The sequence below is a fragment of the Blennius ocellaris genome, assembly GCF_963422515.1.
Source record: "Blennius ocellaris genome assembly, chromosome: 23".
NCBI classification, from domain to species: Eukaryota; Metazoa; Chordata; class Actinopteri; order Blenniiformes; family Blenniidae; genus Blennius; species Blennius ocellaris.
The window spans coordinates 10,806,447-10,834,045 of NC_137672.1; the positions used below are offsets into that span (position 1 = coordinate 10,806,447).

The 27,599-nt window shown below is 42.0% G+C and overlaps 2 protein-coding genes across 3 annotated transcripts; both read right to left on the reverse strand.

Moving 5' to 3' along the window:
* mrpl48 (mitochondrial ribosomal protein L48) lies at positions 1-2,255 on the reverse strand. The gene is made up of 8 exons (XM_080519123.1): positions 2,116-2,255; positions 1,894-1,928; positions 1,656-1,687; positions 1,479-1,564; positions 1,220-1,389; positions 931-1,033; positions 661-750; positions 1-176 (listed from the first exon to the last, which is right to left on the reverse strand). Exons 1-8 carry the CDS (start codon positions 2,134-2,136, stop codon positions 99-101), a joined length of 615 nt encoding a protein of 204 aa, XP_080375249.1. The 5' UTR covers positions 2,137-2,255; the 3' UTR covers positions 1-98.
* Positions 2,256-14,247: 11,992 nt separating this feature from the next.
* On the reverse strand, positions 14,248-27,204 carry supt16h (SPT16 homolog, facilitates chromatin remodeling subunit). 2 transcript variants are annotated; one of them, XM_080519439.1, is made up of 24 exons: positions 26,944-27,204; positions 25,419-25,511; positions 24,470-24,640; positions 24,231-24,383; positions 23,982-24,128; positions 22,897-23,048; positions 21,382-21,554; positions 21,136-21,226; positions 20,927-21,000; positions 20,704-20,816; positions 20,349-20,414; positions 19,993-20,091; positions 19,469-19,584; positions 18,710-18,863; positions 18,292-18,419; positions 17,887-18,149; positions 17,687-17,805; positions 17,206-17,444; positions 17,018-17,093; positions 16,755-16,924; positions 16,531-16,660; positions 16,327-16,453; positions 16,164-16,238; positions 14,248-15,206 (listed from the first exon to the last, which is right to left on the reverse strand). In XM_080519439.1, exons 1-24 carry the CDS (start codon positions 27,007-27,009, stop codon positions 15,106-15,108), a joined length of 3,096 nt encoding a protein of 1,031 aa, XP_080375565.1. In that variant the 5' UTR covers positions 27,010-27,204; the 3' UTR covers positions 14,248-15,105. The 2 variants fall into 2 exon arrangements, with proteins under 2 accessions (XP_080375565.1, XP_080375564.1); XM_080519438.1 differs by having other exon boundaries at positions 16,164-16,241; positions 26,944-27,203.
* Positions 27,205-27,599: the final 395 nt, after the last annotated feature.

The window sequence follows — 27,599 nt, forward strand, 5'->3', positions numbered from 1 at the left end:
AGTTATTTTAATCACTTCTACTCGACAATAAATATACTCAAACAGACGATGTATTAGAAAAATTCGATGTCAAACATGGTTTATGAAGTGAGGTGGACCTACTGGCCCATCTGAGCTAGGAGGCCCTCCAGCTCCGGTCGCGCCTTGAAACGTGCTTGATAATCAGCTTCCGTGTGCTGAGAGGTGAGAGGAAAGAGGACTTTCATTAAATGAAACTTTCTAGAATCTGCAACAGACCTAGAAAACATCCCAATGCTTTTATTTCAAATGATTCCATTTTTATTAAGTGGTTTTAATTTTATAAGAGAGAACTGGGAGAAGGAGCTCAACATGGAATTTGATGGAGCTCAATCACAGATATTTGTCCGAAAAGAACTGTTTCCTGAAATGATTTCCAATAAGCTGCAATAAATACTTGTTTATGAGATTCTATTTCCTATTATGAGGAACTGGAAGGAGATAGATCTGCCCATAGAGGACCAATGGCTTATATTTATACCACAAACTGAAGGACAAAAAAAAAAAATGGTCTGAATAATTAATAAAAAAATTTTTGCATCTCTATGTTTAGAAAAGACAAACAAAAATATAAGTTACGCATCCACTTGTTGATATTTGGACGCTGCTGGACTGCGTCAGTTGTATCTTAAAGCCACTCACCTCCTTCACAGACAGTTGAACTCCTTCTGGTTGATTCTTCAAGACGACCTCCATGAAGACGGGACACAAGGTGGCCTTCAGACTGTTCAACTACAAGATGTACAGAATGTAAAGGTAAGTTCTTTACTCCCACGGTTTTTGGAAATGAAGTAACAGAAGTTGTAAAATATAAATCCTCTTGATTCACATTTAACTGACATACACGTTAAAAAATGTTTTTTTTATTACACTTAGTTTTATTGGACAACTGAATTCTGAAGGTAGTTGTACCTGGACGACTCGTATATGGGACTTTAGCACGGTGTCGACGGTCGTCTTGGTGCTTTGCTCTTGCATCAGCATCACCTCTATGGTTCTGGTTGGTAGAGCGTAGCTGCACGAAAAAGTAAAGGACAAAAATCAAAGTTGATGAGAAATCTGGCTTATCGACCAATCAACGGAACAGCCGCTGATTGTTGCACAACATATGAACACTATTTGTACAAATTCAATCTTCAGATCAGGGTTGAAGGAGCAGCATTATCCGATCGGCATTTTCCCATATTGCAAACTCCCTCACCTCTCGGCCACTTCGATGCCGACCCGGTTGCACAGGTTGTGGATGTACTGGGAGTAATGCTCCACCATCGTCATGTCGTAGCCCGACACCGTGACGCTGAGGCTCCCGTACGCCGTCGGAGTCGCAGCCACAATCGGCTTCATCTGCATTTTGTCTTTCTTTTTCTTGGCCTGAAACAAAACAGAAACGTAATAATGTCGTTTGTCGGTAATAATCGGTCGCCGTGAAGTTTGGGCGTCCAGTGTCTTTACTGTCGTACCACTTCTTTGGGTAAAAGGTGCCTCCACCTTCCGATGCCATGTGTTGGCATGCTTCTGTACTGTCTCTCATTGATGAATGCGGTGCCTGACAAGAAAAACAGTTTGTTTAATCAAGCAGCAGCCAAGTACAGATCTTCACAGAACCAGTGAGGTCGTAGTGGCATTTTAATTCTTACACCAGACAGGGTGCCGGATGGAGGGAGCGACTCTGTAAAGAATAGAGGACAAACTATTAAAATGAGTAATTAAAATAGAGAATTCACCACAACACAAGCAATTGAATCAGCAGGTTTTAATTTGTGGCAGACACGCGACTGACTTCATTGCTGAAGTCTAAAAATACTGTGACATTGCTTTATTATTTCTAAGTTATGGTGCACGCAAAGAGAGAAAACGAGCAACGGAAACACTCACCGACACAAGGCTTGATTCAACACAGACACCTGCAGCTAAAAAAAAAAAAAAAAAAACATATATGTTTGTCTAGTATTTATTCTGTCAAGGTTTATAAACATGTTGTGCATAAGCGGATTGTTTCTATTGTAACACACGCACGAGCACAGTCAGGTGAAGCTACATCAAGTGACCTCAGAACAAACCGGAGATAAATCTGAGATAAATCAGAACAAACGTTACCTTTCGAAACGCAGGATTCATTATTCAGCCCGTCGGGATTCAACCAAACACGCGTGTTGTACGTAGAGGCGAGAATAAGTGATAAACTCCAGAAAAAATGGGTTAAACATATGCGAGACTGTGCAGACACCGGATGTGCTCACGTGACACTGGTCCGTGAGAGAAACACAGAGGAAGGAAGGTTCCGGGAGATAAAGACTCAAAAGAAATTTTAAATGAATGCTTGGAAACATACACGTTTGATCTTGTTTATTTATTTAATTTAATTTATTTTATGCTCATCATTTTTGCTCAGAACTGTTATAAGAGAATAGGTTTAATTAAGAAACAAAGGGGGGAAAAACACTAATCTAGCAATTAACTTTTAAATGTGAATATTTCCAGATTTTAAAGCTGACATTAACAATCACTTTACTGACAGTCATTCATCTGACTTTTCCATGTAACATGTCCGGTCTGCAAAATAATAGTGTATACATATATATAATGCACAACGCTTGCAGAGGCTTCCCCGTGAAGCCCTCCATCAACTCAAACAGAAGAATAAAGATTATGGAGTTGATGCTGATACCTTGACAAATGACCAGTCAAATATGAGCAAATCTTCATTTTGAGGGTTGGATTATTTAGACTAAATGCAATCCCATTATTTATGATTTGGCATTCAGATGGTGCTTGTCTGCAAAATGTATTTGGCTACAGGTGTACCGTAATAGATTTGCAAACTGTGAGGATGTGAGAACGCGACCATGCAGTGTTGACACACACTTAAAATCACACAACTCAGCAAAATTAACACAGGATCACAATATGCAAGCCAAATAATGATACAAGAGAAGCCTATTAGAGGTTACTTTAAATATATAACAGCTCAATCTAAAAACTTTCACAAGTCTCATGAAGGACATTATGATTGAAGCTTGTAGCGTTATATCATTTCACTTATCAAAACTATTCCAGTTTTGTGTTTGTTGCCTTAACAAAGACAGCTTCAACCAAATGTTCACAGTCTCACTGTTTCTCAACATGTTCATATCACCAGTTATGCTAATTAAGTTGAGGCATGTTATATATATTATATAAATCTTCAATGTGCACTCACCATAGTGTTGTAAATCTCATCTTAACTTAGATGAAGTGGGTATAGCAGATAAATGGGTGGACAAAAAGTGCATTCATGCAGCTGTCCTCACTCACACAAGCCTGGTTATTTTTCACTTTATCTGCAATAAAAGTAATTTATTACAAGGTGGTCATGTGAAAATATCAGGTTGATGAATAAGTCTCATCACATAGGCTAAACTTTCGACTTTCCCAAGTGGGACATTCCGAGTTTGACAGCGTTCCGAGAGGAAGCTTCCCCCTTCAGATTCACTCATGAACTCACCAACTATTCTGAGGGATTGAAATTATGTTGTATCAAGAATTCACAGCAGTTATTGACAACAAAGAGCCTTCTTCAATGTTTATTCTCATTTCAATATTCTCAAAAATCTAAAATCAAGTGATTCTATAGTGACTCTGTGAAATTTCAATTTATTCTTCATAACAAAGTGCAAAGCTCAACGGGACCAAGAGTTAAATCCTCCAACTTCGTGCATAACTGCCATCAGGAGTTTAATATGGTTTTGCAAAATCCAGAACAAGAAAAACTGTGAACTTATCTCATACTTGTATGAGCCGGACCATCCTCACCCTTTTAGTGAAACACCACCTTTTTCTACACACTAGAACTTATATTTGATTTATTAATTGGAACAAATTACACACAAAAATAGTTCACAATGAATTCAATAGCCACACTTAATGCCCAAGATAAGTTGCATAACACCGCATATTTGTAATAAAATAGAAATGATGAAATAACTGACTTTCCGCCCCATCAAACAAACATTCATCAGCTTGCATGAAGATTTCTGTGTTGCAGTTCATGAACACCATGCTAATGACACGCTCGCTTGATGAAGTCTTCAGATGATCAGTTGTTTATAAGAAAGTCAACAATTAGCATCCTGTGAAAAGAAAAAAAAAACATGCTTTTAGTGAAATGTATAAAGTCACCAAAAAATATAGCTTTTTGTTTGCTTTCCAGCATAACGTGACACATTTCTGCTGGTTTTATACACTTGTTAGTCTCAGTACGCTGGAATGGTGATTTTCTACTCAAATATATTACATTTTTGTTAAATACTACATTTCTGATCTACAGGTTTACTCACCAAATATGAACACTTTCTCAAATGACATGGCTCCTGTGCTGAGTGCATTCCCATTACTTATGGCCACCAATTGTCCACATCTGGTGTGAATTTTGGAATTTCGGGAGCAATAATTCACCAGTGACTGAAGCAGAAACTGTATATTTACTGCCACTTTGCACAGGAGCCACTTATCCTGGTAACATGTTCCTTCTGCTCCTGATCTCTGCAGAACAGCCGCAAACTTACCATGTAGCCTTTTTAATGTATTATTGTTTTTCTGCTTCTTCCGGATTTGAGGAACTGTACCTTTCTTCTTGACAACTGGCTCCTCGACATGATGAAAGATGACCCCGTGAGCGTCTTTTCGCCAGCTGAGCTTGAAATCAGCCATGTTCTGAAGTCTGAGGTGTGTGTCCAGCTGTAAAAAAAAAAAAAAAAAAAGTCTGTGAAACATTACCTATATACTGTACATAATGATTAATATTTCAGGTGGTTCACTTTCTCACGTCACTTAAAAGGTTTGCCAAACCACCGAGAATATTTGAGAGTAGGATGTTGTCTGTAACCTTACTCTGACTGAAACAGGCGTAGAGGATCGATGGACTGATGAACCACAAAGGTTGACTTTATTCTGTGTTTTCTTTTTTGAAAAATGCAAATTTACAATATCAACTTCACTTTCTCACCTTCAGTAGGAGTGCATTGTTTACTGTGGTGTTGGTCAGAGCCACGCCTGAGTCCATCGTCATCCTTATGACCATCTTCTTCACTTTGAGAGCTGCAGATTCACAAAACACAGAGTCGCTGAACTCGGACTAATTAACTTATGAATTAACTTATCAACTTTACATTTGAGGAACTCACCTCCCTGACAGATGAACGTGGACCTCTGCCCACACTGGGACTGAATCCAGCCTCCTTGCTGCTGCGCTGAAGCTGAAACACAGTTTCCCGAAGAAGCGGAGCCTTTGAGCCAATACCTGAAGGAGGTTTCTGTCCCGTCTGACCACATCCAGCTGTCCCTGAACAGGCCGATCCACACTTCTTTTGGCAGCCAAATTATACCCGTCCACGATTTGATTAGATTGGCAATCTCTGAATTTTCTGCATCGGTTTCTATTTTGGCCAGGTCAGTGTGCTTGTCTCTGCACCGCTCGACACTCTCCACCCACGTACCGTCATCTTTGTAGTGAACGAAGTTTTTAGTGCCGTCTTGCTGACCTACAGAGACAAAGTGCAAGATAACTCCAATAGAAAGTTAGGAAACTCAATGCTATTAATATGCAATAAACCTGTTGGCTTTGATTTATAATGAAAGAAGAGAAGTTATAGTCATAATGGATACATGAGGAAATGTACTTTAACAGGAAACTGACAACAAATGCTATGTATGGCCTTTGGAAATGTCAAAGAAAATACATTATTTGATGCTAATATACAGGAAGTCTGGCATGCATGCAAAATGTGCTGCTTGTGAAGCAGAATGGTTGTGAGATCAATGTGGGGCATGGTGGGGTCTCGCTGGAGGTCACAGCTTCATCTTTACAGTGTGCATGATTTATTATTATATTTTTTTATTACAGCGAAGATTTGAAAGTGTTTTTGTGTGTCTATTTACTTACGGTCATAACAAACATACTCCCGTTTTGTTCCACAATCCAAGTCATTCCAGTCAGTGTTTTGAGACATCTCGGTACACCCCTCATGCCCGTGGTCATCGTTTGGCTCTCCGTCTCCCCACTTGGTGACGGTCGCACTGCCACTGCCGTCAGACCACATCCATCGGCCCGTGTTTCCTTTACGGAGCCCGATCCAAGCGTACGTGACATCAAGTGTGTTGTCCAGTCTGTTTTTGTCGTCCATGTTGCTCACGGTGGCCAAGTCACTGTGCTTCACTCTGCAGAACTGCTGAGCTTCATACCAGGTCATGGACAGACGGATGAGGTGGTACGGCGGAGGGGCTGAGGGGGTAGGTTCACGTCACAAAACAAGGAAATGAAGGCTGGTGGACAAAGGAAGGAGCAAACAAAGAAACAAAGGCATCCATTCACATATACATGAACATGTACTTACTTGGCCCAGTGCTGATCCTCTGAAGCCAAAGCAGAATCCCTGTAATAATCAATGTAATCACTCTTTATTACCCATCAGCCAATAAAGACAAAAGTGTAAAAGTGAGGCCCATACATACCAATGAAGGGAAGGGCACTTTGTCGCCGGAACATTTACCTGTGAATCACGAGCTATAAGCAAGTAGACGAAATAAAAAAGCTGATAATCCATCATGAGATACACAGAGACTGACTGCAAATTGTTCTCTTGAACGCGACATGAAATATTTAGACCAATGAATACAATCTTACCTCTTCTGGTTCCCAGGTCCACCTCCGTCTGAAAGCCGCAAACAAGTCAGGAGCTTCCATGGAAATGTTTTGTCACCTTGTCACAGGTTTACATGCAAAGCTTGAACAGCAGGGAGGCTTAAGAACGAGCAGATTTGGTTGCCAGCGGTGCAGCGCCGTCACGTAGTTCAACAAGCTTATTTGGTTTCCTCTTCCTGTGTGGTCTTATCCAATGTTCATCCACATTATTGCCATTAAAGAAAACTCTTCTTGAAATGACACAAATATAGGACTTTTTGTTGTTTTATCATTTGGTTGGAAATTATTCATGTCAATGCCAATTGTGGTCTGAAACCTCCAAATTAAGCTCTAAAGGTGGTTGCATTTTTTTTGACTTGTTAAAATACAGATGAATAAGTGCAACTATTTAGGAATCATCCAACAAGGAATTAGCAGTGAAAGTAAACAGTAAAAAAACAAGTAAATCAACATGAACAAGTTTTAATTGACGCTGACTCAACAAGCAAGAGACAGGGACAAAAAATGTGTTTGATGATTAAGGATTTATTTGAATCCATGTTTAATGATTAGAAAAACAAAACAATGAAGCATAAAAAAATAGATGTTGAAGTTTACAAAATCTCTATTTGGAGTGCAAAATGGAATGTATGTTCCCGTTCGACCGTTGTGCGGTGGATTTTTAGTAAAACTGTGTCAGTAAGTGAAAAGAATTGACTTTGGTTGTCAAGGTTAACGTTCATTTTCACATAAATTCATCAAGATACGCAATCAAACAGAAAACCCTGCTAATCCTTCCACCGGTAAAAACATCTAAACGCTGAAAAAAGAAAAAGGTGTAATTATTGCCTTTCATTGTGCAGAGGCATCATTCACAACAAATGATAATACATTTTCACAAAATCTAAGTCCAACATATTCTGTCCCTCTGAGCTGCTGCTGTGGGATCATTAGTGACGGCAATTGCAGCCGTGGCAGATGTTGTACTTCATCATTTTGATCCAGTTTTACATGAACAGAGCAGCAACAGCAGGCTGTATGGAAAGCGGCTGATAAAAAGACCAAAACGGGCAGAAAAACGAGTGACATTCAAGGCTGTTTTGGGCAGATTTTTAAGGCAATGAAGAGAAAAAGCACAATGAAGGATGGCGTTTGATTGACTCGTCAGTGTTCATGGTGCAAATTTGTGCCAATTTTCATGATGCAGACATCAAATCTGGATTTTAAGTAGAAAATTCTGGATTTTCAAGGCCATTGCTATGTTGTGGTGGAGGTTGTTGCTGTAGCTCTTGTTCTCCAGAGGACAAACTCAGGATTAGAGAACACAGGACTCCATCCATGATGACGTTGAAGCTTGTGTAAAACAGAACGTTGAGATACAACTCTCTGTAATCGCCGCCGCCTTCATAAAGTACCAAACACTGAAGAACAAAACTGGGGAGAAAGATGATGCAAAAAGTCATCATGGCAACCAACGCAATGAGCTTCTTCTTAGTGTCAAAGGGGGGCGTTGCGACTGTCATTAGAGATTTGATGACGATCGTCAGAGCCAGCCCTGTGATGGTGATAGCCAGAAGGATAAACGAAATGTGCCTGGCGTATACATATGTAAAACCGGTAACAGTGATCATCAAAGAGGACCCTGAGAGTAAACTGAGGTGGCGGGATCCCTGCGTTGGATGGCACAGGTAAAAGATGGAAATGACGGCAACCAGGAGGTGGAAAATGATTCCATAACTTCTGGAGAGGAAAAACACAGTGGTCATGATGTTGCAGGTGCTTTCACTTTGACAATACCCAACCAGCGCATTCCCCAAGACGATTGATGTGATGCCATTGAAAAGATCCCCGATGAACAGGCCAACCAGATTTCTGTAGACCACGTGGATGCTGCTGGGGTTGCTTTGCTGGGAAGATCTCGAGAATGCCTTCTTGAAGTCATTGCGTCCTCTCGGCTGGGATAGGAAGGTGCAGATCCAAACGATAAGGCCGACCAGGGGGAAGGCGATCAGAAATCCTCCAGCCAGTAACGGGTTGAACGAAAGTGTTCTGATCTGGTCTGAGGCTCTGAGGAGGAGGAGGTTTCCGCTGACATCCATCATGTTGATGTTTAAAGCAGCTGCCTGTCCTGCTGGAGAAGAAAGAAAATGCATTCCCTTATGTGTTGATCTGTACAGAGAAATGTCGTCAGTACACTTTGGAAAAGGGTTCAAATAAATTGGAGAAAAAGTACAAAAGTGACAAAGTTATTTATAAAATGTTTGTACGGGATGTAAAACATCAAAAACACTACAATTTTGAGTTTTCACTGAGTTTTCTGAAATGTAAACAGTGTGTGTTTATATCAAAAATATAAACACAAATTGATGATCAAAAGTCAAAAGTTGTACACAACTATTTTTCGAGTTATTTATTACAATTCAAGTCGTTCATGTCCAATAGATCCACTGAACAACACAGAAAAAGTCTGAGACCTTTGAGTTCAGCTCATGGGAAGTGTCACCTTCATATATTTGTTCGGTGTAGCTTGAAATGGTACACATGTGAATTGTGAACTCGCAGGAAAAAAACAAGTTAAAAACTGAAAAGTGATTTTACAAAAAGGCTCTTTCCAGGAAAGAAGAAATGTGTTAACAACTTAAGATTATAGCAATGCTGGTTGATCAAACCTGGAAAGTTGCAGCTACTAATTCCTACAGGTGTTCCAACTTTTCCAAATGAATTACAAGCACCTCTGTCTACATATACCTGCAGGAAGCTATGTGTCGCTATAAAAATAGTGACAAAAGGGCAAATAACAATGTAAGAGAGCCAAACTTAGCCAGAACTTAAAAATCTATGGATAATGCAAATCCACTGACAGCGAACATTAGAAAGAGAAAGTCAGTGTTTTCAAGACAAAACATTAAACACATTGCCTGAGCACATTATAACACATTATAGCACACTATTTTTTGGTAAATTAACAGCAAAGAATCCATTTCTAAAAGAAGGAACAAGACTTACGTGTTGAAGAGAGCAATGATCGTATGAGGAAAGCTCTGAAGTGATGGACTTTGTCTTCTTTGTCACACTGCACAGCAACTTGTGCTATGTGTTAAAGCAGAACACAACAGAAACGATTGATTGCTTTATCAAGTTGACCTATTATCTAACCGTATTTACAACCTATGTACACATCACAATCAGTTTATATAATTACCGACCAGGCCTGGTTTTAAAATAAAAGTTTCCCCTCCCAAACGAAATGAAAACGATGTCACCATGTGCCTCGAAGAAGGATGTTCTTTCTCCGCTGGTCGTTTTAACTCACGTAGCCTCTTCTGCGCCGCCATGCGCTTTGAACAGTTCGTGTCCTTCAAGGCGTTGCCTTCTCATTTAGTTGTCCAATGTCGTCCACGAAACGAAAGCACCGTGATGCGAATGTGGAGATGATATCAAAAACAGCCAGTCGCTGTAACAAGAAACATGTCCATCTTTTCTTGATGGCGAACTCGTGGTGGGTCAGAAGAGAAGTCTTGAAGAAAAAACTGTCTTCTCCATGGGATTCGCTTGATCACGCACATCAATCAAACAGCGTTCAATCACAGCACACACAAAAAATTTTCTTTTTTTTTAAGTGTCCATTTGGTGGGCTCGTGATCAGCAGTTGATCTTTCCATTACCCTATACAGAGCATGCTCGTGTACATTAAACAGAAAGGAAACTTCTCCAAAAAAACAGAAACTTATGCAATGTAATAAATATGAAATATACAACACTGTGGTGCAAACAAATATTAATTTAAAATATTAACACCTAATTCCTTCATCCATCACACTTGTAAAAACTTCAGGGTTTGGCATTTCCTCTTTTTTTTATATCCCCACACAGAAATCACCTACATACCAGGTGATCCCTTTGAGCAAATAGATAACTATGTGACCCTCCGGAACAGAACCACAAACACAGCATGCGGAAAAAGAAAAAGAAAAAATCTGTCTGGATCACAAGCCAATCACCTGAATAGCAATTTTGTTGAGTGTTTTATTGTGAAAATCTGCTGACATGCAGCAACTCAATGCTCTAAGGATGTGGGATGAACTATGAATTAAATGGGTTAGATTAGATTAGAATTAGACTAGAAGCTTTTATTGTCATTGTACAATAAATTGCACAACGAAATTAGGGTGTAGCTAAAAAACACACAGTAGACATTCAATAAACACAGGCAGCCATTCTCACATTCAGCATTGCATTCATCTCAGCAGACGCACCATATATACAGAATAACCTAAACATTCACACACACATTCAGCTCTCACACACCCAAGGACATAGTGCAGTAATGTAAAAAGTTTAAAACCGATAATAAGTTATGTAAAATACCAATTTAGCTGCCTGAGGTACCTTGGCTAATAAGTATGTGCGGTTGAGCACAAGGTACCTGTTATTGCACAGAGTAATGGAATATGATGTATTGCACACAGTATGAGGTAGATAGTCTGAGGTAGTAGTGTTTAACTGTTCAGTGCCGTGATAGCTTGAGGGAAGAAACTGTCCCTCAGTCTGTTGGTCCTGGTCCTGATGGACCGGTACCGCCGTCCTGAGGGCAGCAGTTCGAACAAGTGGTGTGCAGGGTGGGTGTGGTCAGCTATGATCGCCTCGGCTCTTCTGAGGCGCCGTGTCATGTAGATGTCTTTTAGTGTGGGGAGGGGGCAGCCGATGATCCTCTGCGCCGTCTTTACGACCTTCTGGAGCCTCCTGCGGTCTGCCTCAGTGCAGTGGGAGAACCACACGGGGATGCAGTAAGACAGGATGCTCTCGATGGTCGATCGGTAGAAGGTCACCAGCAGCTTCTGGCAGATGTCATTCTTCCTGAGCACCCTCAGGAAGTGCAGCCGCTGCTGGGCCTTCTTGACGACGGCCGAGGTGTTCCCAGACCACGAGAGGTCAGCCGAGATCATGGTACCCCGGGTTAAATGCAGAGAAATAATTTCCCCCATGCGGATCAAATTGATTATATCTAAATTATTCAGAAGTGGAGAAATTATTTGATCGTAAAATATAAAAATAATACTGAGTTGGTTGTGTTGTTTATTTTCCGTCTCAATATTTTTGCTAAAATGCATTCAGAATGTAATTTACAAGATTTTTCCTTCCAAATTCAGAAGTTTTCAACTTTTTTAATAGAGAATAAACACACGTTTACTGTATTAAACCATTTTGAAACTATATATATATATATATATATATATATACATAAGTGCAATAAATAAAAGTGTTAATAACCTAAAATACAAAGAGGTAAGTGTAACAGGTGTGATGGTTGCAAACTTTAAAACCACTGACCTTTACAAACTGTCAAAAACACATTTTAATGTGAAACATTAAAAAGTTGAACTTTTTCTGTGATGTTGTGAGTTCAGGAAGCTGCTGTTATTTAAACATGTTCAAAAATGTGGCAGTTTCTAGTAACATGCTGCCCAAGTCAGTTTGGAATGCAGTCTTAACGTGGCTTAAAAAAAAAGAATCTTCATACCTTTTTTTTTTAAATAAACCCCAGTGAAGTAAGCACCTTCAAAAGTCTCCTCATCAGCAAATAGAGTCCAGCAGTGTGCAATCTCAGTATAAATCCAGGTCTCCTGTGAAGGCCTCAGACGATCATCAGAATACTGGTCAGATGAGGACAAAATGTAACATTTTGGACAAAAAGCAAAATGCTGTATGGCAGAAAACAAGCACTTCGCATCATCCTGAACACCCCATACCCACTGTGAAGCATGGCGGTGGCAGCATCATGCTGTAGGGACAGGGAGGCTGCTCAGAGTTGATGGATGGAGACAAATACAGGTTACTCTTCGGGCGTGTCCACACGCCGTTTCACGGAACTGCATAGTCTTTGAAAAACTTTTATATTGACAACGGGTTCCATAGTGGTTAAATGTTAAAATAGCTTTGAGGTGTGGATGGCCATAACAGGCACGTTTGGTGAAAATGATGTCTTTGCCGTTTTGGTGTATTTCAGTGGCAGTTACAGTGCCACCTAAAGGCCCGGCATGTGTAACTACAACAACAAAAGGCACAACACAAGACCACAAAAGCCACAATGTAAGGGCGCAGCAGTCGGAGAGCAGTCGCTGTTTCCGGGGGACCATATTTTCTGACGGACTTGGGACCGGTGGGGACAACAGCTTCTGACATTAAGAAGAGTTTAATGAGACGTAAGTAAACTACCGTATCATGATTAATGTCACTATGTGTTGCCAGATATCAGCAATGTTGACCACTGTGTTGAAATTGTCATAACGTTGTGTGTGCGCTCTTTCATCGGTTTCATTTGTTCCGCTTTATTTCCGTCAGAAAATATGGTCCCCCGGAAACAAAGCCTGTTCTTCCGGACGGAGTATTGGGATCATTTAATAAAGCGTAAGTAAACTGAATAATTATTTAAATCATGTTGGAATCAAAGACTTTTAATATGGATTGTTTTTCTAACAGTGATAAATAAAATATTTCAATTCAAATCAATGTACTTACGCTTCATTAAATTATCCCATTACTCCGTCTGGAAGAACAGGCCTTGTTTCCAGGGGACCATATTTTCTGACGGAAACAAATGATGGATGAAAGAGCACACACACACGTTATGACAATTTCAACAGTGATCAACATTGCTGATATCTGAAAACACATGACATTAATCATCCAACAGTACTTTATTAACGTCGCATTAAACTATCCTTAATGTCAGAAACTGTTGTCCCCCCGGTCCCAAGTCCGTCAGAATATATGGTCCCCCGGAAACAGCGACTGCTCTCCGACTGCTGTGCCCTTACATTGTGGCTTTTGTTGTGTTGTGTTGTAGTTTTGGCTTAGAGGAAAGCTGGGGTGGAAGTTCCACCTTCCAGTAGGACGACCCAAAATATCCATCCAAAGCGTCAAAGGAAAATTTTCAAAGCATGTCCTCATGTTGGAATGGACAAGTCAAAGTCCAGACCTCCACCCTGGCATGGTTCAGACACTCTCCATCCAATTTGACTGAGCTTCAGCAATTTTACAAACACTGAGCAAACATTTCGGTTTGTCGATGTGCAAAGCTGGTCGACACAAAATGACTTGCAGATGATTGCAGGTAAAGGTGGCTCTGCAAAGTGTTGAGTCGGGAGGGATGAACACCTTGCACATCACAATTTTCAGTTTATTTGTATTTTTTTTTTAAGTCATGCATTTTTTCCAGTTCACAATTATGCAGCATGTCGTGTCGGTCTGTCAAATAAAATCCCAATAAAATACATTCACATTTGTGGGAGCGACGTGACCAAATGTGAAAAATTCACAGAGCATGAATACCTTTGCAAGCCGCTGTAAATCTGACTTAAGTATTTCCTCAAATGTTTTCAGCTTTGTATTTTTGTCTGGGTCTTAAATAACTTGTTGTTATTAAAGCAAACATTGATGATTAAACAAAACCAAACTTACATTTGAATTTTAGTCTTTGTGATCATTTCAACTGTAGAAACGCTACAAAAAAAAACCGGCAAAAGATTTCAGCAATATGAAAGAGTAAAAACAGCCCAGTGAAAACAAACTACAGCTCCTTTTAATTTTATTACAAAAACAAAAACAAGGATTTTTCAGAATTAACAGTACAACATCATACCTACTCAGAATGAACATTAAAAAAAGGAAGAGGACAAGTGCGAGGAGGAGGGGGAGAGTTGTGTGTGTGTGTGTGTGTATGCATAAGTTTACAAATCCCATTTAAAAAAAATTATCAGAAAAATGTGCATCTGTCCCTCCCGTCCCCAACAACTCTCGAAAGGAAGAAAGAGTTTCAGTTGTTTACCACAATTTAACAAACACAAAATAAAACAAAGACAAGGGAGGTGGAGAGTGGATGGGGATGTGCAGGAGGAGGAGGAGGGGGGTGATCATAAACTTTCTATATAAAACACTTGGCAAGCGAGATGTCAAGTCTTGTCTTTATTTTCCCACAGTTAAGAAATGTGTTTTTTTGTTTTGTTTTTATAACCGAAAATAAACCGGCTGCAATAAAAACCCATTTGAGCAAACACACGCGCACGCACGCACACACACACACACACACAAACACTCGAGACCCTGATAGATGAATGGATAGATAAATGAAATGAGACCGAGAGGGAGGGGCCAGAATGAATCTAACAAAGTGAGAACATCCTGCTGGTTCATGACATGTCGATGAGCAACATAAAAAGGGTTTTCTACGACTATATACACATCGTGTGTGTGTGTGTGTGTGTGTGTGTATATATGTGTGTGTGTGTGTGTGTGTGTGTTTGTGTGATGTGAGCGTCAAATAAGCCAGTTGATGGGGTCGGTCGGAGGGGGAACAGAGGGGGAGATCGAGGGTCAACTAGGTTTGGCAGTATGAGTGGGTACGGGTGGGGGGGGGTCGGGGGCGGGACTTAGCGTCGCCGCTTCTTCTTGGGGGGTGGCGGGGCTGGCGGCCGGATCTTCCTCTTCTTGTTGGAGGGGTCTTCATCCTCGTAGTGGCTCTCTCTGTCCGCTAGGGGGCAGCAGAAAAGGGTTTCATTTCTCTCATTGCATCAGATACAATTTTCTTTATACAAGTTTGATTCATTGGGGGTTAAAAAAACAACAACATTCTAATAGTCATAAAACTGTAAGCTGGACAAAAATGTGCTCCGATATGATTCTTGATTAATTTTACTTTTCGCACAAGTCCCACTGTGTTATGGTGAAGGTGACCAGGCTCACAGGAAACACTGTTGCTTTGGCATTTTCAGCAAAGGGATGTTTTGTGCAACTCCAGTTTGCAAATGTCAGAGTTTAAAAGCCCTAAGAGAGGCCAGGTAATCAAGTGGGCTTGAATTATTTCCATGAGTGTGTGATCAATAGGTGCAGAGTATCCAGAGGACTCTAAACTTTATCAATCGCCATCAAAGCTGGAGACCAAAGCCATTGCACCTCCAGCTGGTCCCAATGCTCACATTATTGTTTAAGAAAAAAACTAAACTCTCAGACTGAAGCGACATGACCTTAGGTCCCTACCCTGCTGGACGCAAAAGTTAAAAGACTATAATTATCTTCCTTTATTGTGTTGTCAATTTGAATCTCTTGGTCTTTGAAACAACTCCAACCCAACACATGCTTCAGTGGGCGTAAACAAGCATTCTGGGACTTTGAGAGAGTATGAGGTCACACGCTGTCCTCCATTGTGCGAAACGACGGTTCCTTTGCTAAACTAACCAGGTCTTTTGTTGCCCGCAAGAGGAGTGTCCGTGGATTGACTCATATGAGCAAAGGTTTTCCTACGACCTACTGAACCCAACTTCATTCACATGACTGGAAAAACAAATATTACTTGGAGATGGAAGGAGTTTCTTCCAGAGACGGGTGACCTGGATAAATATACATCGCGGGTTGTGAAGCGTTTGTTTGTTTGGTGACGCCATGCAGCAAACAAAAAAATGGTCCTGAAAGAGACTCGGCAGGTACAAACCTTTTCTGGCTTCTTCCTCGAGCTCGTCCCAGTCTTTACCGCTCTCCTCCTCGCTGCCGATTGACGCACTGTAATCTGCTGAAAGAAACACCAGGACTTCAGCACGGATGCGCTTTTCTTTGATTCACACACAGAGAAGATTGTCACAGTAGCCTTGTCCAACCAGAGTCTTCAGTTTCTGAGCTGTAATCTTCGTCGCTGTCCTCTTCCTCCTCCTCCTCTTCGTCTGCAGACGGGTTGAAAGTTTCATCCTCCATTTCCGACTCGGAATCTTCGTCTCCCCCGCTTCCCTTTACCATAAACGAGAGTTTAAATTGACGTTCTGAAAAAGGACCACACGAGGCAGCGAAGACGAGCCTGAACCCACCTCGCTCTCGGGGTCCAAGAACGACCAGCCGCCCTGCTCAAAGAAACCCTCTGGGTCGTCAACGATGGTTTTCATGATCTTGGTCCAGTTCAGAGACTGGACTCCCTCCGTGTACTTTATGTCGCACGAGCTGGGGAACGAGCACAAACACATCTCCGTGAGGAAAAAAAGCACTTTGGAAAAGGGGAAATAAGCAAATCTCTCCTCTGTCCATTGGGCCTTACTTGAGCCACTCCTTGATGGGGTCAAGGGAGTTCACGGGCACGGCGTTGATCATAGTGACCTTTTTGCTGTAGTCCTTGTAAACGATGACTACGTCGAAGTTCTTCAGGTGGAACTGCACACGCTCAAAGTGGACCAACTCCACCTCGTCCAGAGTCACAACGAATGGCGGCTACAGAGGAATACAGTCAAGTTTGGTTGTTGTTTAAAAAGAAATACTATTTCCTCCCCGATCATGTAAACAACAGCTGATGCGCTCACTCACCCACTCGGTAACATTGACCAGTGAGCTGGACGTGGGCTGTAGTAAGCAAGTACTCCTGTAGGGGGCTCCCTGGAACCTGGGGGGGGGGAAGAAAAGTTCAAACTTGTCAGCTTGATCCAGATTTTTAATCTTTTTTTAATCGAACTTTTCTCCCTCCACTCAAAGCGCAACCACGCTGATCCACGTACCCCAGGTCTCTGAACGGCACCTCGAACTCCAGCTCCTCTCTGGTGAGCGCCTCCACCTTGTCGGTGAAGTTCTTGAAGGCGGACTTGAGCTTGTGCCTCATCTCGCGCTCCATCTGCTCGGCGTACAGGTCGTCTCGGTCGTGCATGTGCTGGTGTTTGCCCAGATCTGTGGTGATCTCGCCAACCTCCGTGTAGAACTGGACGTCAGTGTGGCGCCTCTTACCGAACATGATGGCGTTCTGGAAGGAAAGGAGAAAAGAAAAACTCATTAACTATGACATTTTTATAATATCTTTTAATATCACAGCAGCAGGAAACCTTTTTCCAGCATGATTTTATTCATTTGTGAAGAAATCAAAATCAAAATAATCAGTATCACGCGACACTGACGACAGTATTTCAAATTAAAAGCGGTCTTGCTTTATATTGCCAACCAGTAAGTATGATCTTACTGGTTGACTCTTTCACAAGATGACTGTACCTTGAGGTGGAAGTGGAGAACGATGATCATTTCGCCGTCGCACGGCTGGAAGATGGCGTGTTTGATGTTGTTATAAAGGATGTCCACTTTATCCCCGCGAACCGAAGTGAACCGGAAACCTGAGCGCAGAGCAGAAGCACACGGTCAGGGGTTTGAGCCTCGCCGCCGCCTCGACCAGAGCACTTCCGCCGCCGCCTCACCATTCGTGTGCGCCTCCAGCGAGCCCTGCATCCTCTTCTGGGCGATGTTGGGCCGGATGTAGAGGTCCTTGAGTTTGGGGTTGCTGCGGTTGAGGTTGATGACCAGCGAGTCCTGCTTCACGATGCCCTCCTTCTCCTTCTCCTCTGCCTCTCGCGTCTTGTAGCGCTTCTGCACCTCCTTGATGATGCGGAAAGCATTCTGCAGGTTGGTGGAGGGCACAGACGTGTCGCCGGGGGCCTTCAGGTTCGACGCCCTGTACGTGCTGAAGAGAGAGGAAAACAAAGAGTCAGACACAAAACCTAACTCAAGACACATTTAAGTTTACGCTGTACAAATAATCCAAATGTGACACCTGTTTTTTTTAAACATCTATGCTGGATTAAAAAAAAAACACAAACACTCACATCTCTTTGACAAACGTGGCGTCAGGGTTGGGGAAGATGTTTCCTTCCTGGCGTCCCAGAGAGCTGCCGGGCACGTAGAAGTTGATCCTCAGGTAGGTGTAGTCTCCTTCTACAGACATACTGATGTTCTACAACAGAGGGGGAAGCAAATAAGTCAACAAACAAATTAAAACGATCCTCTGACGGATGCTCCTGTAGCTCCCACTGGTCACCAGTGGTGTAAAAGTTACTTCATTAATTACTTATGTACCTGCGAGTTACAACAGCACAAATAAAAGTACATCACACAAATGGCATCACTGGGTTTAAGGCACAATAAATACTAAAGCTGGACAAACAGGAGTTGAGCGAAATAGTAACAGCTAAAATATTGAGCCCACTGAGGATCTAGTAAATGTTTGACGACAGCTCGACGTACCTTGATGGTGGCGATGTGGAACGGCGTGGCGATGCCGAAAACGGGCATGACGACCGTCTCGTACTTCTTGTCGATGAAGATCTTCATCTCCCTGATGTCCTTTTCCCGGGGCATCTGAGACACGTTCTTATAGGACACGTTGGATTTTCTGGCCCTGAGAGGAAAAAGAAAGCGGACTCAGTTAACGACCAGGAACTTAATTACAATCTCTGAAGCTGTTCTCACCTCATTACCTCTTCAGGCAGTATTTAAGAAACACGGGCACCGTTTAATCTCACAATCCCAGAAACAACCCCGAGGCCTGGAAACTGATTCATTCTTATTTTGAGTACGCAACTCGCTCTCCGGTTGTTTAAATACTGAAGTATTTCCTTTAAATCTACTTTGTGCAACCGGCCACTGCAGGAGAGTTCACAGGTTTGAATTAACTAACTTTATTTAGTCAATATTCTATCCATTCTCCAGCTTTAATCTATATTAACATAGATTAAAGTAATCATTTATTCCAATATTGTATTGTTTTGATCCACTTTGTTAGCTTTTAAGGAGTTTTATATTTCTTATTTTAGCTCTTAATACCAACTATAACTGGAATAAAAATTTAGTTACATTGTTTCATTTGTTTTGTAGACAGTTTAGTTGTCATCTAAAAACTGTACACCACCACCCTCTACTGGACACTGAGGTGATGCACACAATAGATAAAAGAATATAATATGTCTGGAGGTCAACATATCTCCGACAGTCGCAGGCACCCACTTCTGGATCTGCTGCTCTCCTTTCTGTTCCGTCAGTCTCCGCTTGGCTTCCTCGTTCAAATTATTGGCCAGCTCCTTCTGGTGAGCCCGCCTCTTCTCCTCCGCCGTCATCTCGTTCTACAGATGTGGTGAGAGACACAGCTGAGTGACCACACAGATACGACTATCCTCAAAAACAAAACAAAAAATAGGATGATAAAAACACCACGAACATGCAGAAAACAGACGCGTGTTGCAGCTTTAGATGGTAAAAAAAAGAAAGAAAAAACACTGAATCAAAAAAAAAAAAAAAAACACATCAAGAATGAAAACTTTCCCCATCAGTATACGGGTGTTTGAGGTTTTTTGTTTGTTCACAGAATAGTTGATGAGATTTGAGGAAAAAAAAAAAACTGAATACTTACCTTCCCAAGTAGCTTTTAGAGTACAAAGACATTCACACTCTTAGTTATGGACACTCGGTCATGTAGGCACAGCAGAAAACACCGACCACCGCTCGCACATTCTCAAAAATCCACAACTCACTCTGGTTCGGTCTGCCAGCAGGGCGGCGCTCCGGGCTCCTTTCCCCAGCAGCTCCTCGGCGTCGTCGCCATCCTCCTCCTCGTCATCCTCGTCGTCGTTCTAACGTCACAGAGAGACGAGCATCAGCAACGACACGGATTCGCCTCATTCATTCGATCAGGAAATCACTTTGATAGACGTCAAAGAAATTTCAAACTGGCTTTTCATCAATAACGCCCCTGAGGTTCTAGTTTAGGCCACAACAGATGTAAAATGTTTGGTTGTTTCCCCCCTTCATCTAAAAACAAAAGATAACAGATTCCATTCTTTAATTATGTGACTGCTTATAAATCCCATGAAGGGATGATGAAACATACCTTCAGGAAGATTCCCACGTTTTTAATCTTTTTCTTCACCGGTGTAAGGACTGTAGCGGCTTCCTCCTGTTACAATTTGACAAAAACAAAAACCCAGAATTAAACTTTGAAAATGCTGAACAGCTTTTGACTGTAGCACAGATTTGCAATGTTTTTGTGGGTTACTAAAGGAAAAAACACCCGCTTGCACAGCAAGAAAAACAAAACTTTATGTACAAACAACTGAAAATATAATAAGTTGGTACTGACAAAAAAGAAATCATATATCAGCTTCATATTTTTCCTCTAAATCACTTGAGATTAAAGCAGCGGCATAATCAGGAGATTGCAGGAGAGATTAGTCAGAGTTGCTCACCTCATTAATCTGTATCGAGTCGCCGATAAACAAGGCGTACTTCTTCTGCTCGTCTTTCTTTCCTTCTTTATTCAAAAGATCAGCAAAACCCAAACTGATGCTGAGCACCATGCCTGTCCAACACAAACAAGCTTTATTCATCCAGGATGCGAAAGAGTCACACCAAAAATTGAATGGATCAACCAGCTTCCAGCAGGATGAAACGCTGATACGTGAAACTCGCCTTTTTTCAGTTTGTACTGGTTTTTAGCGTTTAAGACCAAGGAGCCTTCTCTGAACTCGATCCCCATCGCAAAGCTGCAAAGACAAACCGAGTTGAATCAAATCTGTGCGTCAGTGTGTGTGTGAATGTGAGTGTGTGTCCCGTGATGGACTGGCAGTCTGTCCAAGGTACTGAGGTAAAAACTAGAGACAAAAAAAAATGTGAATTACCCGAGATTTTTAGTGAGCTTTGTGACAAGATCGGGCTTCTCTTTTTTTACGTACTCCAGAACCGAGTTATAGGCGTCGCTGATTTTCACACCTGTAGAAGGAAATGAAGCGTTTTACGTTTTACTTCAACGTTTTACTTCAACAGTGGCAGTTTTTGTGACGACACATAAAAATGTTGATGTTCACTTTCCTTTTCACGAGGACCAGAAAACGCTACCCTCGCCCCCTCCCACACCCAAAACGCACCGTGTTTGAGCTCCTTGAGCAGCTCCTCCTCCACCTGCAGCAGGAAGTTGTAGTTGTCCTGCATCTCCTGGGTGGGGTCCACCATGAGCGTGCGCACCAGGTTGGAGCAGTACGACTTGTAGCGGATCCCCATGGCGCACGTGATGGCGCCGAAGTGTATGTGGTTCTTATCGCTGGAAGACAAGAGTCGGAGAAAGATGAGTCGGGTTTCATCAATTGTCTTATGCAGGAGTAAAAAGACAAAAATAAACTGCTTTTTTTAAATATATATATTTAAAGAGCTACGTGAGCCAGCATAGCTTTTTGATAAATATGTCCTTTTCTAGAAACATTTCCAGAACAAAAGAAACAGATGGGGAAAATTACATCCAACATTGTCATAAGCAGTTCCATTAATAACGAGGCCTAAAAAGACAACAACATAACGAACTACCGTATTTTCCGCCCTATAAGGCGCACCTAAATACCTCAAATTTTCTCAACAGCTGCCAGTGCGCCTTATAACCCGGTGCGCCTTATATATGGACGATTGTTCTACTCAAGACTGCTATTTGACAGCTGAACAACCAGAAGCTTTTATTTTGACAACTCTAACTTTGCAACCGGATCTTCAGAGCGGACGACACTCCGCACAACACATTCATCACTCATGGTTGCACACCAACATTCTAACAAACCAAAATAAACTAGATGAAATAATTACTCCCTAAACTGGGGAACAAAAACACAGCATAAACACAATCAACACAACACCAAGCCCAACAACGAGCCACAATAACCTCCAACAACACAAAACATGAATTTGTCGCTGCAAGGCATGATGTCCCATCATGCCTTGCAGTGACAAATTCAACCTGAGCTCCTCAGTGCAGCCGATAGAAACTCCCATAATTCATTGCAGCTGTTTGTGGTGTTTTAAATGCAATTATTGGGGGTTATATTTGGTTTGTGGTGTCGGTAATAATTGTGTTGTGTTGTGTTTTTGTTGCTTAGTTCATGTAGTTTAGTTTATTATTATTATTACCGGTAGTTGTAAGTTGTCAACCAGTAGTGAAGAAGGTTTTGTGTGTAGTGTCCTCCTGGCATAGGCTGCAGGTAGGACTTTCAAAATAAAGCGTGTTCACCTCTCTGGGTGTTAGAATCAGTGGAAAATGTAACATAATGGCTTTGAGCTATAAATGTTGCTGACCACTGGTCTATTCCATGCGCCTTATAGGGCAGTGCGCCTTATATATGAATGAAGTTGTAAATTATGTCAATCAATGTAGGTGCGCCTTATAACCCGGTGCGGTACATAAATAAAAAAATAACTCCGATTTCGAAGAGGTTTCAGTCTTTTCCTACATTTAGCAGGTGATGTTGCATTTCTAGGCTGACCGTTTCTCTCGCATACAGATGAGCCTTGAACGTCTCTCCAAAGTGGTCAAAAGCCCAGACGACCTTCAGACGGTCGTGGAAACCCGGCAGCAGTGGTTCGGCTGAATGGCACACAGAAAGACGACGAGCAGCACTCACCTCACCACACTGAACTTGAGGCTGTAGTTTCCTCCGCTCTGGATGATGGGAGGGTAACACATCTCTACCGTGGACGGGTCGGCCCCACCAAGGTACTTCTTCTCCTCGATGGCCTTCTCCACCGACTCCGCCAGTTTGCTGTGACGCACTTTCTGTTAACGAGGACAACGAAGACGTTCATTAAAGATGAGATTTGCTCCAAGTCCCCCCCCAAAAACAAAACAAACACGAAAAATCTACAGAAACTAGTTAATCTCCAACAAAATGAATGATTGTTATGCTTTTGTTTGCATCTTTTGGTCCCATGCCAATAATGCCAATTTGAGCAGCAGTGCAACAATGTCAGAGTCAGAAAAAAGCGTCGATAGAAAAGCTGGTCCTTCTCCATTACGTGCAGACGATAAATGAAGCTGATGTGATGCCTTTCATATAAAAAGACCAGCATAATATCTCACCAAGAAGCAACATGAAAAAAATGTGTGTACAAGTCAGGACAGACTCTTAAAATGGCACAACAAGCTGCCAAAAACACAATTTTTCTCCGTCACACTGTGCGTCTCAAGTGTAAGTCATAAAACCTAAAAGTTCTCCAAGTAAAAGTCCAAAAACTCAAGTCGAGGGGGCGGGGCTTAAAGAGCTTCTCAAAAGACATGGGGTAAAAACAATCGGGGGGAGGGGAAGGGTAAAACTCTTGATTTCAGGATTACATCTGTATATTCAACACACTTCAGGCTCTGATTCACTATGTACAAACTCTCTATGTGCTGTAGATTCTGTAGTATTGATAATAATTTGATTTGACTTCACTCCATACTAAAGACCCAGATGGAGTCTTTCCATATTCTGTGTTCATTATGTGTAATTTCATTCGTTTGGGAAGCTTAGAGATGTGCAGCAAATTGAGTAATACCTCTTGTGACCTGTGGGGGCAGTGCAGATCATGCGTGACCCGTAAAAGGAACAAATAAGACGACAGAAATGTCCGAGGGAAGACCGTACAGATGTGTTCATGGATACAAGCAAATCTAACACATCAGTATAAAGACGCCACAGGTGACTGCCGGTCAGAACCTCTTCTTCCTCACCTCGTCTGCGTCCACGATCTCCATGACGCGCTCCTTGAAGAACTTTGAGTAAACCTCGCTGGTGATGGCCGCCGCCTTCTTCATCAGGCCGAGCTCGCCATCCTCCTTCACTGCCATCGTGTAGGCGACCACAGCGCTGATGTCCACCTGCACACGGGACGGGACACGTGTGAGTGCCGCAGGACGAAACAAGCTGCGACAATCTGCACGCCGGTGTTTCAGGTTCAGACACTCGGGACGCCGCCTTACTTTCTCCAGCCCCTCGGCGGTGATTGTGTCGTTCCAGGTCTTCATGTACTCCCCTGGGAATTTGTCCTTGCTGAACACGCCCACCGTCTTGCCCTCTTTGCTGCCTCGGATCGCCTCGATCATCTTGTCAAAGTTTCCCTTGTTGCTTTCATTCTGCAGAAGAGGTTGCCAATCTCGTGATTCACGTTAAGAAATGAGCAGATTTGACAGTTGAAAGCCAGCAGCAGCCGCCTCTTTACCTTTTCTCTGGTGAGCAGCGTGATGGGCGGCACGCCGTTGGCGTTCTCGTTGCCTTTCGTAATGGCCACCTGCTTGAGGAAGTCCACCTTCTTCTTGCTGGCAAGGAAGATGATTTTTGTCTCGCAGAACACCATGATGGTGTCGGTCAGCTCGTAGCCGAACAGCCAGGTCTGAAGAGAAAGATCACAGGCTCTTTCACCGCAAGATCATTTAGGCCTCACGTTAACAACTTCTGCTGAAGGTTGTAATACAAAAATAAGTATTTGCCCTTCAAGAATATCTTTTTATTGTTACTGCTCCTGTTGTGTTTCTATAACCGAGGTTCATCGGGAACTTTACTGACACAGTTTGAATGCCAGACAAAACATCAAGTGAAAACTAGAATCTGCAAGAAGAGCATTATTATGCTCAAGAGTCACGTGGAAAACAGTCTGAATCTAGAAGAGGATGATACAACAAACAGCAGCAATGAGCGATATATGAATATGAGACAAAAGAAAGACAAAAACTCAAACGGTTTTGTTTTTTAAAGACTAAATGTTTTAACTTGACCTTAAAGAGTAGACTAATATCCGTATGTCAGGACTTTTCAAATACCAAGTTACCCTTTTTCCCCCCCAAGAAAAAGACATTTTTAAATATAATTTCTATCCAGTTGCTCAGTGCCAATAAGAGCACTAAGCTGTATTACTGTAGTATCCATCACTTCGCTCATTAAGTTCAAGTAAAGTCAATGGGAGGAAGATGATGTTTATGTAAAACCAGCAAATGCTAGTTGAAATCAAATGAGGGATGTACAATATATATAACAGCTTCTCCAGTGAACAAGAGTTTGATGAAATCATAACTATTAATGCCAACAATAAGGACAGAGACCATCGTCAGTCACTGAAGAGTTGATGGCGAACGAATCTCCCATCAGAAAGTGTTGTTAGCTCGCCGTCATACCTGAATGGCGGTGGATTTGGCGTACACGATCTCCTCGTCCACGCCCACGGACACCACGATGGCGTCCACCTTTCCAAACTCATCTTCTGCTTTCTGAAAACCACACAAAGACAAAACAAACAATTTATAATAATAAACTATGAAGAAAACAAACTGATATGTTAAGGCATGATCACAGATACGAAAAAAAATGCAGTTAATCTATTCACAGCAGATTTGATCAAATATAAACAATGACTACAAACCTAATCATCATAATATAGTTTAATAGTCAAGAATCTTTTGGTGATTTATAAAGGATGGGGAAAAAAAAAACTCGCCTCCAAAGCAATTGTAATGTTAGACGCAAAGTACTACTGTGATTAAGTAGTATTGTCGAGTTATTGTAGTTCCATGAATATAGAAGTGTGTGATTTTACCTCAGGTATGACTAAAACTATGAAATATAATGAGTAAGACCACAATGTAAATGTGGAGTTCAATTTTAATGAACATCAGTTTTTAATACAGAGAATTCACTTCTGTTTTGTTGTCTTGAACACAGTTCACTTTAGTGTAAACATTTTAGAACTTTAGAAAACAGGCTAATCTTGACATGAATACATAATTACTGTCCGGGCAATACATTTACATGAATCAGACTGATATTGGGGACTTTTACCACCCCTGACGAACCAAGAGAGTAGTAGAAGACTCTGAAAATGCCAATGAAACATAAAAAAAATTACACATTAACAGGAAATAATTCTTTAAAAGACAGAAAACCAAAGAAAACAAAAACGTGTGTTAAAGGGATGTTGAACAAGGGGAAACTAGGTACACTTTTAAACGCCGTTTAAAGGCTTAAAACGTGTCGATAGTGCTGCACAAAGACGTATAACGTGATTAAAAGTGCAGATAAAGTGATTTCCAGAAAGCTGCTGCACATGTTCTCTGGATGCTCTCCTCACACTGATGCTAATTAGCAAGTCGGCTAACGTTAGCACGTAGCCTCAAAGTGCAAACGGACGCCGAGCTGGATGAAATGGGTCGGTTACGGAAATGTCAAGCACAACTCCGGGAACCATCAACCCCGCGCTGTCTCTTTGTCGGCGGTTTCGTCGTTAAATTAGCCGCGGCGGTTGTTCCGAGCCACATTTGGCCGCTGGGTTAGCGCGTTAGCTTCGAGGTAAAGTTCACAGGCTAACGCGGTGAATGGGGACGACTGCTTTGCTAACATGCGGCAGCTAACCCGTCTCTTCCACTAAACACGCTCCAAAACGCGGGGATTCTTGGCGCCGAGTGCGTGCGAATGAAGGTGCGAAAGACGCACACGGCTCCTTCGTTGTCCGGGGGGGTGAAAACGCAGCTCTCACGCCGACAAACGCCACAATACGCTCGGCTCGGTGGAGGAAAAAAACCCGCGGCTAAGTTAGCTGGTGGCATCTTCCAATCCATCTCACTTTCCTCACGCGTAATAAACAATACGGGATTAAAAAAAATTTGAAAATGAAAAAACACGCTGCAAGTCAGCCTTGATTTTCACCTTCCAGTTGCTGTATAATCTCTTGATCCGGCGGTAGTACGCTTCCTTGTCCAGGTTTACCGCCATGGTCTGCGCTCCGCTGCGAACTCCAGCTCCCGGCTTCACTCCTCAGCAGCAGGCCAGATGATGATGATGATGATGATGATCGGCGTCAACTCACAACAACGCACTTTCTTTCCTCGCCTGCCTAGATCCAAACGCCGCTGTGAAGGGATGCTGTTCGCGCTGCTTCTCCTGCAAAGTCACCACTGACGGGGGAAAAAAAAAAAACCCTACGCAACTGGTACAATTAGTAAAATACGCAAAAATAAAATATTGAAATGTGATGTAACCCCCCTCCGTTTACCACACGCAACACTAGTCACACGCACACGTACACACACACACACACACACACACCAATCTGTTACAATTAACCTCCCCCTCCTTTCCTTCTTCCAGCGCCTCTCCCTCCCCCTCCACCTCACATATTAACTTTTAATATCATAACAAAATGTGAATGTCGCCTCTGTTTCCTTACAAGAAGTTAAATATTTAGAATTATACATCTGAAAATGCGACTGTGCTTATTCGATCATATATAATTATCTTTCGTAATCATATTTGACGTTTAGTAGCGCATTGTAATGTGATTTTTGACGTTGTGAAACAGCGCC